Source organism: Aulonocara stuartgranti, assembly GCF_965226115.1.
Source record: "Aulonocara stuartgranti genome assembly, chromosome: 8".
Taxonomy (NCBI): domain Eukaryota; kingdom Metazoa; phylum Chordata; class Actinopteri; order Cichliformes; family Cichlidae; genus Aulonocara; species Aulonocara stuartgranti.
The window spans coordinates 15664559-15678509 of NC_138959.1; the positions used below are offsets into that span (position 1 = coordinate 15664559).

A 13951-nucleotide genomic window follows, 5' to 3' on the forward strand; every position below is an offset into this window, starting at 1 on the left:
CACGTTTTACAAAAATGTAAATGCACAGACATTGTGCCAGACTGAACTGTGGCCATCAGAGCACACGTATGGACAAAATTTTGACATAGATGTATGTATACCTTTAATGTGTCACTGACAAGGTGGAATTCCTGCTTGAATACTTGTTTTGGTTCAAAAATTCACAATGAATGAACTTCATTCACTGTGGATGTTGTAGCAATGTGGGTAAACCTCGTGATAAGACATATTTAGTCATAATAGTTTTCAGATGAATGTCTAATGAAGGAAGTAAGCAGGCTGGAAATGTTAAAAAGAAAAAAATCATGCGTGTTTTGGTTATTTTTTACACGAGGAGTGTGGTGTGGAGATGTTTATTGACTTTTTTTCTATGAGATGTGGCAGCTAGTGAACAGGGGCTTGATTGAGGGTGTACAATCAAGACAGAGCAGAGTACCCAGATCAGATCAATACTGTGCAGATGAGGGAGTCTCGTGGGAAGAAGCTGGGTTTGTTGCCATCTGGGCTCCCTAAAAAGATCCACTTTAACACAAGTTTAATCATTTGATCCCCACAGAAGGCACACAATGAAATTAAGAGTATCTGCACAGGCTCAATTCATGCTTCACATGATGATGGTGTTTTGTTGATTTAGACTGAAAAGCATGATGTAACAGGGAAGTACTGCAGTGCTCTGAAGGTCTCCTCACAAAACACAACTTGATATCACTCCCATATTGGTGTGAGTGCTCTCAGAGTAATTCGAGGGCTTGCTTGGCTCGTCATATGATGCCTCTCCAGCTATTACAGTACATTAGAAGGAAAGCTTGCAACCAGACTGTGGAGCTCATCTCCAGGATGTTTGTACTTCTGTGCTGCTGCTAATGTAGGAATGACAGGTGCTCTCCTCTTCTCAGGTGGTGCTGGTGGAGAAAAACAGCGAATGTGTAGTTAGTTAGCGTGTGTTTGGGAGCTGGAGGAAGACGCACGGGTGTCCTGGACGGGTGGTCCAGGAGACATTTGCTGTCCCGTCTCAGGTTCCAAAAAGAGCATTCTGTTCCTGGCCCTGCAGAAAAACTGTGCATCGTTGTGTATCTGAATCTAGATCTTTGTCTCTGTTCATGTCACAAACTGAAAGCATTTTCTTTTCTTTTTCTTTTTTTTTTCCACACAAGCACATTTCATAATCCTCTATTTTTTTACACCAAAAATAACACAGACAACCAAATTTTAACTTGACTGGTTACAGTTCCCTCTAACTCATTATGATGTACATTTCTGCAAAAATGAAAAAGACGTGTACTGGGCAAGAAGTATTAAAAAAACATGGATGATTACTCGTTGGATGCAAAACGAGGCCCAAATGTACAAGAACTGGCAGCTGGTGGTCCAAAACCAGAAAAAGAACCAGAACACCCAAAAAATGAGATGAAAAAAAAGAAAGAAACTAAAGCAAAGAAAGGAGGAGGTAAGGAGGGAACTGTGAACTAACCGAACACGTGTAAAACTAAGCTGAGAAGTAAAGAAATCAATGAAAAACTGCATAGAAAACAAACACGGACCCACAATGCAAGTGAACCTTTCGGAACAAAACAGGCGATATAAAGAATAATCAAAAATGTAACAGCAACACAATTAAAATGATCATAAATGAACTCAGCACAGCTTCTATTTTTTCATCTTTTTTCCACGTTGACTGTCTTTGAAATCATCAAGCATTTTACAACATCTTTTTTTAACATGTCTTTCAATATTTTTGTTCCTTTTCTGTTTAATAATTTATATCACTCATAAATCCCCTTATTAAATGTGGTACCGGTGGGTTAAGCCCCCTTTAAATAGCCAACAGAAGGTTTAATCTCCTATTAAAGTGGGTGGTTGAGGCATTCTTCCTCTGAGTGCAGCTGATATAAGTGGTCTTCATGTTAGCACAAAGAAACTATTTCTGTGTTTGATTTTTTTGGGTGGAACAAGTTCTGATTGTATTCACAAACTACAGAGAGCATGCTGTAAATTTGATCTAGGCAAGGCAAGGCAAGGCAAGTTTATTTGTATAGCACAATTCAACAACAAGGTGATTCAAAGTGCTTTACAGAGACATTAGAAACAAGAACAAATAAAAGCTACTTTGGCCTTCATCATGGATTTTCTTTCTTTCTCTTTGTGTGTTTCACTGTTTCTCTCACCCTCTTTTCTCCCTGTCTTTGATTCATGCATTATTTATCTCTCAGAGCAAACCAGCTTCCTCCCCCCCCCCCCCCCCCCAGCCCCTCATGTCCCCACTGCCCTCCTGTTCTATATAAATCACAGTCACTTTCAATTGATATGTAAGATGAAACCATCACTCCCATTTCTTAAACATATTCAAAACTAGGAGTTTAAGTTTCTCAGGCGTACTTTCTGGTTTGCCTTTTATGTTCATCATGGCATAGATTCAAACAAGGTGCTGGAAATATTCCTCCGAGATTTTTGTCCATACTAACATGTCAGCATCAGTTGCTGCAGATTTGTCAGCTGTGACTCTCATTCCGGTACATCCCAGAGGTGCTCTATTGGACTGAGATCTGGTGACCTGCTGGAAGGAGCCATTAGATGATCCATACACTGTGGTCATTAAGTGATGGACATGATCAGCAACAATATTTAGGTCGGCTGTGCTGATCAAACAACACTCAGCTGGTGCTAAAGGGGTCCAAAGAGTGCCAAGAAAAAATCCCCAGACACTTAAATCACCACGAGCAGCCTGAACTGTTCGGGACAGGATGGATCCATGCCTACCGACTGAATGCTGACGCAGCTGATAGGAGAGACACCCAGTGTGGTCTTCTGCTGTTGTAGTCCATCTACTTCAATGTATTGTGCATTCACAGATGCTTGTCTGCATACCTTGGTTGTAACGAGTAGTTGTTTGAGTTGTTTTTGCCGTTTTATGACCTCAATGCAGTCTGGCCGTTATTCTCTGACTTCTGGCATCAAAAAGGCATTTTCACCTGGAGAACCGTTGCTTGCTAGATATTTTTTCTTTTTCAGACCACCCTCTGTAAAACTTAGAGATCGTTTTGTGGGAAAATCTCAGTAAATCAACAGAAATATTCAGGCCACTCTGACTGGCACCAACAACCAAAGTCACTTAAATCCCCTTTCTTCCTCATTCTGGTGCTCAGCTTTAACTTTAGCAGGTCGTGTCTGACCATGTCTTCGTGCTTAGATGCTTTGGGCTGCTGCCATGTGATTGGCGGATTAGACTTTTATATTTTCATAATAACTTTTAACATGGATATTAAAGTCAGTACAAGAACAGATCTGCACACATTGCAACATCATTACATAATATTTTCCAACTGTGAAGTCAAAGAGTTCATGTTGATGAATATGGCCTTTACCGTGATCAATACCTACACTGGGAGATTAGTGAGACCAGTACTTCAACTTTTATTATTTATTAATGAGCTGTTTGCATTACAAAATTTTAAAAAAGAATTTCGCCAAAAGGAGTGTGAGAGCTAAACTACTTACTCTTAAATGAATAATCTCAATTATGCTCCCTAATGAGCTTTATTACAATTCTGGGAACCATACTGGATGAGTCACAAGTATACTTCAATGCCTTTTAACTTGTCAAATGTTGAGTCAAGTGAACCCGATTAAAAAAGAAAGCTACAATACAATTTATTTTGCTTCGGGGATTTGAAGTAAGTGAGGATATTGCACAAACATCTACTCACAGAACTCATAAACATCTCTGCCATTACTGAAGCCTGTTCTGCTGCTACAGCGCTTTAAACAAGTATTGTCACGATTTGAATCCATCATTTTTTTTTTTTTTTTGCCTCAGGTGTCTCCAGCAGTACATCACCTCTTACGCATAAAGGCAGCAGTGTTTCTGAGAAGAGCAATCCTCTCATTCCACTTTTCTCCAGATGATAAATAATTTAATATGAGTTTTAAATAGGTCACATAAAAAAAAAAGAAGTGATTTTCATGTGATGTGATAGAGTCAGACTCACTGTGCATCGTGCGCCACATTCAGCCCACGTTGATCATAATTGGGCTGGACCCGTAATGTGCCATTGTGACTCTTTTGGCATAAATTGTAAGAAACAAATGTGTTACATTGCAGAAACGGTTCTGGTAGCTCATTGCCTAGACTGTCCTGTAATTAGAAAACAGAAAGTTCTTGTTAGTTTACAGACAATGCCTCATTTAAAAAATACACTGTGCACGGACTGTAAACAAAAATAAAAAATAAATAAACAAAACAAAACAAAAAAACAACAGAAATTTCTACAGTAGTGAAAAAAGGTTTCTGTTAATTGCTGATGTATTACTCTGTTGTAATATATATATATATATATATATATATATATATATATATATATATATATATATATATATATATATATATATATATATATATATCGGCAGCTGTAAAACACGAGTTAAAAAGTCCAAAAACTTATGCCCACCTTCTCTTGATCCAAGGCTGTGCACTGGGCCGGATTGGACTTTTTGCTGGGCTCATTTGCCCCCCCGCCCGTTCGACACCTCTGGGACAGACGACTCTCATTAAAGTTAACTTTTTATTTGTATGTTTGTTGGTTGGTTGTTTTTGGTTGTGCATCATCAGCGTGGATGTTGCTGCAGACATCCGTAGGTGTACATCCGTGTGACTGAAGGGACTTCTGTTTTCAGTCTGACGGATGTCTTCCTTTCAGAAGTTTTTCAAAGGAGGCTCATTTAGACGGGAGGCAGTCTGGTTTTTTTAAACACTTGGTTTGTTCGACTCAACAGCAACTACCACGTAATTTAACCATTTAAAAAAGAGAAAGAAAGAGCTATTTCGTGTGTGTGTGTGTGTGTGTGTGTGTGTGTGTGTGTGTGTGTGTGTGTGTGTGTGAGTGCGCGCGCGCGCGCACATTGTGGGCGTGGAGAGGGAGACGGGCCCTTCCCTGAAGCCGCTGAGCGCTTCTGCCAGATGAAACGCTGTAGGAGGAAAGAAGCGCACGCAGGCGTGAGTCCGATGGGTCAATCTCAGCGAGTGGATCGCATCTGCAACTAGGGCTCACGGACTTAGTGACTTCCCGCTGCGGGTTTCACACCTGACACAGCTCACTTACTCGGACAGTTTCTTATTTATTTCCTCCTACTCTAACAGCAAAATCCAAAAGATTTGCAAAGACACACAATAATGACAACCGAGTTCAGTGCAGACTAAAGACTGCATCACTCTGCCCTGCATCCGACGGCTGACCTCCCTGGAAAGATGCAAACAAGACACAGAATGTATTGCGTGTTCGTAGCAGTGTTGCTTGGAGCGGTGAGTACTCTCTGACATAATCATCGTGGGTGTTAAATATTTGCCGTCAACTTCACCTGGTTACATTTTTCCCTGTCACATCGTGCGCAAAAAGGATGCCAGTTGCGCATCAACATGGTCCCATTAGAAGGTGGTTAAAAGCTGGTGCGAGTGTGTGGGGGACGTTTTGTCTCTTTCACGTGTTTTATTTTCTTTTTATTAATATTTTTTCTTCCCGTCCAGCCTGTCACGCCCTTCACCTTTTGAGAGAAAACTTTCCTGAAAATCTTTACTTTTCTCTCTGTGATTTAAAGTCCCAGTCGTGTTAGATGATACTGGTATTTGTGGTGCCCACCTTCGTGTCTCTGCACCTGTCCCACCCGCAGCCCTGGCTTGACATTGTGAAGCAAGAATGGATGTATGCAGGAGCCATTCAGGTTGATACTCTATAGCCTCAGTTGTGGATCTGTAGTTCCACCCTTCTCAGTTACATGTGGCTCCACAGACAGGAGGACAATAACAATGTAACAGTGGGCTCTGTGGAGGAGATCACCAGTAAAGCCCGGGTTTGGTTTAACTTTGGTGAATTCCTCGATTTACTGAGTTTGTGAGGCAAACTTGTGATAATGGGCATACAGGAAGTTAAACATTAAGCATGATCTGTAGGGCGATTTCTAGGCGATGCACAGATTCTCACCACTGCGAAGGCCTGGAAGATGAAGCTACACAGAGGCAAAAACAAGCAGATGCAGGAGATGGAAGTAAACATAGAGGGAGGGAGACAGGGGGGAAACATGACCATGTGGGAGAGGGAAGGAAAATCCACCACCTTATGAGGATTCATGAAAACTATGCCAAACTGTCTGTTACATGGACACGGTCAGCCTGTGCTGTGAGCTCGTCAATGTCTTGGCTTTTGGAGCCGGCTGCATCACTGATACGTGACAGCTGCTCCCACTGATGGGTATACATCCTCTGCTGGCTCAGCACATGTAATATTGATAGAGTCTGAACCACCCTCCTACCCACTCCCAGCCCCCTCACTTTTCCTCTCCTCCTTTCCCCCTTACATGCTCACTTGGCTCGCTTCTTGTCTGTTTCTCTCCCTTTGCCTCTCGCTCCATGAAGTGATGATTCAGCTTTGTTTGCGAAGGCACGGGGTTGTCATGTAACTGGCACCCAGTGGGCCAACAGCAGTTTAGGGTCCACGTCTGGATTAAAATTAAGCCCAGTTTATTGGAAGGCTGGTTTAGTGGAACTCTAATGGCTTAACAAGCGCTGACAGCAGAGGTCCAGAGGTTAAGTGCCTCCAACTTAAAATTGACTGTTGCATTAGTAAGATTGGTTGGAGCATTGAAAGTGGTGTGTCCAGATGCTTCTGTGCATTCATTTGTGTGCGTGCGCGCGTGTGTTCTTCTTACTTCTTGATTTTGCTTCAGGGAAATTGGCTGACAAAAGTTGAAGCATGCAGCCCACAAATTTCCATCTAAAAAGCAGGAAACGTGCAAGTCGAGCTGCAACTTGCTCAGTGCTCTGCATCCTTTTTCTTTTTTCTATTGCTCAAGCCGTATGCTGAACATCGCATTGCCCTCTAATTCTTCTGTTTGCACAGCCCAGCAGACATTACTGATGCACTTTAACCTCGGTTATTCATCTTTGAGGCGTCTTGGTGCTGCACACCCTCACCTGGAGCTAGAATAGGGTAAAATAAAAGTACAACAACAAAAAAAGACGCAGTTGTCAAAATGCTGGAACTTGGAGTCATTTCAAAGGTGTCAGTTTGACTTTTGGAACAGGTTTGTTCACATGTAAGGTTTGTAAATGTGTTTGCACGAATGTGAATGTTTGGTTGGGTGTGTGTGGAGTACACGAAGCGGGCAGCTCAGGGGAAGCAGCTACTGTAGAGTGATGAGCGTGTGCAGATGGGAAAGGTGAGCGTGAGGTAGAGCGTGAGGTAGAGCGTGAGCTGCGGTGAGGAAGAGAGCAAGGGCTTTGAAGTTGTGAGGAAGCTACAAAGTGAAACATTTTGGAGGCTTAAATCACCGCATGGAGAAAGTGTTGCAGGTCACACAGAGAGAATTTGGTGTTACAACAGTCAGAGGAGAATTAGGAGCTTCACTCGATGAACATAAACTGTCTTTGTTTCCCAGAGTTTGTGCACTTTCATGAAAATAATAGATGAATCAAACTAACCAGGCATTTTTTTAATGGAACATTTCAAATAAAAAGTTCCTGCATGAGGCTGAAAACATTCTTGAACATTTAGAGGATGAAAAATTAAATACCAAAGACTTGAAGTTCGATGAACCGTGACACCGTTGAGAGCAACAGCGAGTATGTGTTTGTGTAGGTCCAAAGGAAAGCGTACATGCTCACACCCATCCACACACTCATGGACATTATCTGCCAGCTGACTCAGTGGAGGTGCTCGAGGGGACATTTGATGTTTCTTGGAGCTCCTTTCTCTCGTCAGTAACATTCCACACACACCTGAACCCTGACGCCTGTCAGGCGATTGTACCTCCTTCGCAAAATGCCCCCATCAACATACCCACATCCGTCCTCTCTAAGTATATTTGCTGTATCTGACTTACATTTAGTAATAAAAACAAAAAAGTGCCTTAAAAATTGTTTTAATGTGGTCTAACAAGGCTGAGACACAATTTTCTTTACACCCTTCATCTATGAATAATGGGATAACTCATTAGACATACACTGGCTTACAGCAGACGGTCCTGATTTCATATATATCAGCTTAAAAATCATCATGTATATGCGGAAAAGGAAAACATAAAGCTTTGTTAGTATGTAACTTTGTCTTGTTTGCTTTAGAGATTAAGGTGTGCAGAAGAAAGCAAAGATTTAGCTATTAGATATAATGTCAAAGGCCATGCACACTCATAGGTCTTAAGAGTTGTAGTAAGATGTAGAGACACGTCCCGGCTCAAGCCTGAGTGTCATGCATTTATTTATGCCTGAGCAGAGACACACACAGATGTCTTCACCTGTCAGCAGCTTTGATAACGCACTCAACAGGTTATTGTTTGCAGAATGTAGATAAGACCAGCTTTATCTTTGTGAGGATGAGTTATTTTGTGTGCTCGCACTTTATAAATGCCTTCGCTTCTTAAACTTCCATGTGACCGTTTAAAAAAAAAACAAAGCAGGACCTCATTGTGACCTCGAGTTACAGATCCCGTGTGTCAAAAAATGTAAGCAGTTTAACCAGAGAATTATTTGTTTCTACAATTTATTTCTATTTGAAGCCAGACAAGGAAAAGAAAACGTAGTATTGCACAAAAGCAGAGAAAACAGAAAAAGGGACTGTGGAAAGTGGACGGTTTTGTGAGGCTTTGCCATTAATCATCTCACAACTGTTCTGATTTTTCTTCCCACTTTCCTTCGGGGTCCTCACTGGCCCCGTGACTAAACTAGTTTAGTCCTTCCAAAATAAACCTAAGCAGATGCCAGACAGTAAGAAAGATTTCCGTTTTCTAGAGCGTTGTTTATTTTTCCTTTCTTTCTAATGCTCTTTCTTGTGAAATACTGGGGCTTCTTTCCAGCATGATGGCCTTTTCAGCCAGCGGTGTGGGACTGAGTTTATATGAAGTGTGCTTGTTGCACAATATGAAACATTGCTTCGCTTGAGACAAAACATTAAACTTTATCTGTAAAATTATTTTTGTGTGTGTTTTACTGACAATCTTCAATTTGCTGCTGTTAATGGAGTTGCTGTCATTCTGCAGGTTGGGACCCTGGCCAATAAGGGAGCATGTCCATCAAACCAGTATACACACAGTGGCGAATGCTGCAAGCAGTGTCAGCCCGGCGAGGGTGTCGTCCAACCCTGTGGGGCCCAACAGACCGTCTGTGAGCCGTGCCTCGATAGTGAGTATCACACAAACAGCTGTCTAAATGTCACGAGAACACGGCCACTCGTAGATTCAGGGGTTTCTGATGCAAATACACAGAAAAAAAACCCGGACGCATGCACTCAAACATTAATGAATGAGCTAGCTGTGCTGGTTACATGCCTCAGAGCAGAGCTCCACGAGCACGCCGTGTAGTCTCTGGTTCTGATCATCAGTGTTTCATCTGATAGAAGAAGATGATAAACTGATGCCCTGAAATTCACCCTCTGTCTTCTTCCTACTTGTTCGAGCTTTCCGCTGTGAGTGTGTCCCTGGAGAAAACACATGCTTCCAACAGCAGTTTATGGAGGATTGTAAATCAAATGCAAATTTCCTTCAAAGTTTGATTTAAAATCCAAAATCCTTCCGCCAAACTGTAAGACAGTGAATAATTTTGGGCTCAACAACAGCCTTCTGTAGTTTTTGCAAAGCTAGATTTTGTTATTAGGATATCAGCAGCTATAGTGAGTTAATCTTTGTTGTTTCATAGTAGTATAGCATGTGTCATATTTTAGTTTTAGCCCGTTTTTAAAGCTTATTTATTTTTTCCTGTTTTAAAATGTAAATTTAATTATATTTTTTTGTGTTTTATGATAGCAAAAGCTCTCCAGCATTGTTGTTTTTTACATTACATTTATGTTTAAATCAGTTCATCCTTAAACATAATAAATATGATTCTACAGGACATATACATGACAGTCTCTACTGCTATGTTTACCCATAGACTGTATACAAAAGATGTACGGAGCTATGACTCTGCCCACTGGTTTGTGGACTTTGTTAAAGAAGCCTTGGCTTGAGTATTTGTGTCGTTGACATCTCAGCTTTTTGAAACCAGTAGGCACATATGAAGGTTGATTTTTTTTGTCTATTTTAAACTAAATGGGACCATAAGTTACTAAATGAACATCATGCTACATTCCCATTGACTTTAAACTAAGGATTGAGACCATAAACTCATTAGCAAAGTGTTTACAGATGTCGTAAGAAGTAAGGAGTTGGGTTGATTACTGCTATGATTTGTCTTGTTTTTACAGCCTAGTAAGCCCCCCTGCTGGTCAATACAAAAAAATCCAGGTTTAAATCAGGCTAACATTTCCACATCACACTCTTGATTTGTTTATTTGTCCATTTTTTTATGAGAAAAAATGGACCCGCCACATAATCAGGCCATCATCAGAGCTATTAAGACACAGTGTTTCCGAAGCATGATGTTTTTTATTGAAGTCACAGGACTTCAAAGTCATTACGATTCATGCTCTGAGTTCTTGAATTTCAGGGCTGTCCAGCTAGCCTTTGATTTGACAATAGCATCCCTTGAATCATGTAAGTGCACCTAAAAACAGCTCCCAGCTAGATTACCCAGCAAAACAGCTCTCAACATTAGTGTGGATGAAATTAGATTATCACTCTTATGAAACCACGGTGTTGTATGCCAGACAGTAACAGACTTCTTAATGTTTTTACATTTAATTTAAAGCATTAAACTTTTTTGGATGTTTGGAAGTAAATTGGATGCCAGACATAATTGTTCTCCAGTATTCTGCCCTCCTCACGGCCTTTACCATGTAGGGAGAGAGGCTTTGTTGGGCTGAAAGGCTTTCTGAGGACAGTGATGTTGAGAGGATTCAAGAGCGGGAACAGCTCCAAATTCTGTCAGAGAAAAAAAAACTCTGTTGGAAGATGTGTAGTGCATTAGACAAGCTGTTATGTCACAGTAGATTTGGTAAGCATGAATGGTGACTGCAGAGCTCAAAAAGGTATTTAAAGTCTTCTCAGTGTGGTACAGCTCCACATTTTGGCACAGGGAAAATTTAACAGCATGAAATGTTTTGGGAAATTTAGAATCTGAGGTCATCTCGGAGCTACAGAGGACACATTTGGTCTACAGCCAGTTTTTCTTGCATGAATTCCCTAACCATCCTGCAACCAGGCCAGGAAGTAGCTGCAAACCTCCCTGAGCCAGCGGAGGATGGTAACCCATGAGTCAAGGAAACCCACACTCACAAAATGATTCAGACTTCAGGTCATGAGAGAAGTCGTGAGAACGTGGATGTAGATTATTTATTTATTTAGGATTGCGGGTCTTCTTTGAAAGATGTATGTGTTTTTCAGTGTTTAGAGTTAGTCGACAACTTAATGATATGTTGCTTTTGTGCATAAAAGCGTTTAGTTCTAGACTTCTTGTCATAAACTGTCTTCTGTTCTATTTCTATTTTTTCTTTTAAAAAAAGCTTCTGTTGTCTGCTTAAAATTATAGTTATTTGAAATGTCCCAAAGGATAATAATTATCAGTCTTATAGCACTGGTTCAGCTCAGGCGTGAACAAACAGATGGTGACAAGATCTGCTCGAGCTCATAAACAGAGAAATGCCAAGCAGATATCTGTTCATGAGATAACGTTATAATGATGTTGTAAAACACACGCATAGATATGAAGCTGAAGTTTCTTTATTCAGCCCATTTACAGCGCGCTTATCAAATCGATGCTTTAACAAGCCAGCCTGAACATTGTCTTGTGATATGCATAAAAGCTTGGCTGGTGGCTTCTTTCTTTTTCTTTCACCTGCTTCAGAACCACAAATTTAGTTGCAAAGGCTACAAAACAAAATAAAAAGACTGTCTGTTGTTAGTTTGTTTGATTAATTACTTCGTGAGATTAACATGAATGAGCGTTAGTGACCTTTCCCAAGGGCCGGACACATTTTAGACAAGTTTCTTATTGTAAAAATATGTCATTTATCATCGCTGTGATGTTTCCCCATGATGGCATCCAAGTCAGATCACAGCGCAGGCCGTGCTGTATTATTAGACTGGGGGAAGTTTTTGTGCATTCACATGCTCGTTGGATGGTCCCATGTTTCAGTTTTGGTTTTGTTCATGTGCTTTTGAGTCATGGTGTAGGAACAACCTTGACACTAAGAAGGAGATATGTGGCATTTTACTTATCAGAACATGTGAACCACACGCTGGAAGCTGTTTCCAGTTTAGTGTTAATAATTAATGGTTTTTTATTCAGGCTTACTACAAAAGAATTACAGTTATAATCAAAAGAAAGCATGCCCTCGTTGAACTCTAAGGGTTTACATATTGGGACATAATAAAAACATGTGTCTTAAAATAAGGTAAGTATAACGTTAGGTGAATGACAAAAGGTGACATATTACACCACATGTTTACTTTTGTTTGATAAAAACTTAGCCGAAATGCAAACGCACCATGGGGAAAAGTAATAACACGCTAACTGCTTCCATACGGATTAAGAGGGGAAGTAGCAGTCAGATGCTGATAATCAAAGACCCTTGATTAACTCATGATCAGCAATTGTGATCACCTCTAAAAAAGCAGACATTCTGGCAGTTTCTGCTTTGGAGCATTCAGGTGTTTGTAAATGCAACGCCACAATCCTGCAAGGAGTGGAAGTCCAAAGCAATCACAAGGAGGTGTTTGGTGAAACACCCTTTGTGTGACTGCTTTCCTCAGCAACCTACAGGAACCACTTTTCATCCAGTTAGAAATACACATTTTTTACTCATGACTGGTGGTATACACCACTCTGAATCCAGTCATTAGTTATTATTAATCTATGGCTCTCTTCCTAGAGCCTCTTTTGATCTGTCTCCTTCTCCTCCCCACCACCTGATCATGGCAGATGGCTCCCACTGCCTGATCCTGATTCTGCCGGGGATTTCTTCCTGTTAAAAGGGAGTTTTTCCTTGTCACCGCTTGTTGGGATTTTCTCTGTATTATTTTAGGATCTCTACAATAATAATAATAATAAAGACTTTAAGGCAACAGTTGTTGTGATTTGGTTCCAAATAAGTAAAATTGAATTTAAATTTAAATTGAATTTAATTGAATTGGTATGATGTCCTGTGTGCCGCTCAACTCTTACATGAGGAACCATAATATGTTACAGTTTTGCTTTCTCTGAGAGTCTCAAAACAAAAGCATCGCATTTCCTTCCACCCACCATGTGTCCTTCCATGTGCTGGTTCAGGCATATCGCCTACTTTTAATAGAATCAGATTGCACACCAATCTGTTTATAGGACACAGACTTCCTAGGCTTCATTTAGTGCAGATAGTTAACAGGATCCTGGCAGAAGTGCTAAAAAAGATAGCTAGCCAAAGCCCTTGAGGAGTTTGGCTGAATGAGCAGATAAGTGGAGATGAAACAGAACAAGTACAGCTGTACGTGGAAGTGGAATAGAAACAAGGCAAACTTCTCAGTAAATGGTTCACACACACTCACGTACAAACATGTCCAGGAAAATTCCCACACACTCACACAGACTAACACACATTCGGAGCCGTAGAGAATAAAGTCAGGACTCCTTTTATGGGTGTTGAAAACAAAGCGAAGGATTCAGTTTTAAACAAGTAGTAAAAGTTATGATACGCCGAACCACGAAGAGGCCGTCAGTACTCCCCCTCCCTCCAGCACCATAACCAACCCCCACTCCCCCAGCTCTTCTCTCCATGCTACAGCCTAGTGTTATTAATGTATTGACTTGCATTATTGATGCATGGCATTATGATAATGGCTCTGAGAGCACTCATGGGGAAGGGGGAGTGAGGGTAGTCCAAGAGTGGGGAGGGTGTAGTGGGACATAATAGGGGCAAGGGGGGAGTGTGATGGTGGCGGTAGGGTTTCAGTACACGACTGCAACAGGCCCACATAAAGAGGGAGGACAATAGTCCACCTCTGAAGACAGAATTAAACAAAAAATGTGAAGGACCCACATTTGACACCATCAATTTAA

General features: G+C 41.0%; 1 protein-coding gene across 1 annotated transcript in view; it reads left to right on the top strand.

Moving 5' to 3' along the window:
• Positions 1-4959: 4959 nt before the first annotated feature.
• The window catches only part of ngfrb (nerve growth factor receptor b), a 36712-nt gene continuing 27720 nt past the window's right edge, over positions 4960-13951 (top strand). The window contains exons 1-2 of the mRNA XM_082543940.1: positions 4960-5296; positions 9022-9163. Of these exons, the coding sequence (XP_082400066.1) occupies positions 5243-5296; positions 9022-9163 (196 nt within the window). The 5' untranslated portion in view covers positions 4960-5242. The remainder of the gene's footprint in view (positions 5297-9021; positions 9164-13951) is intronic.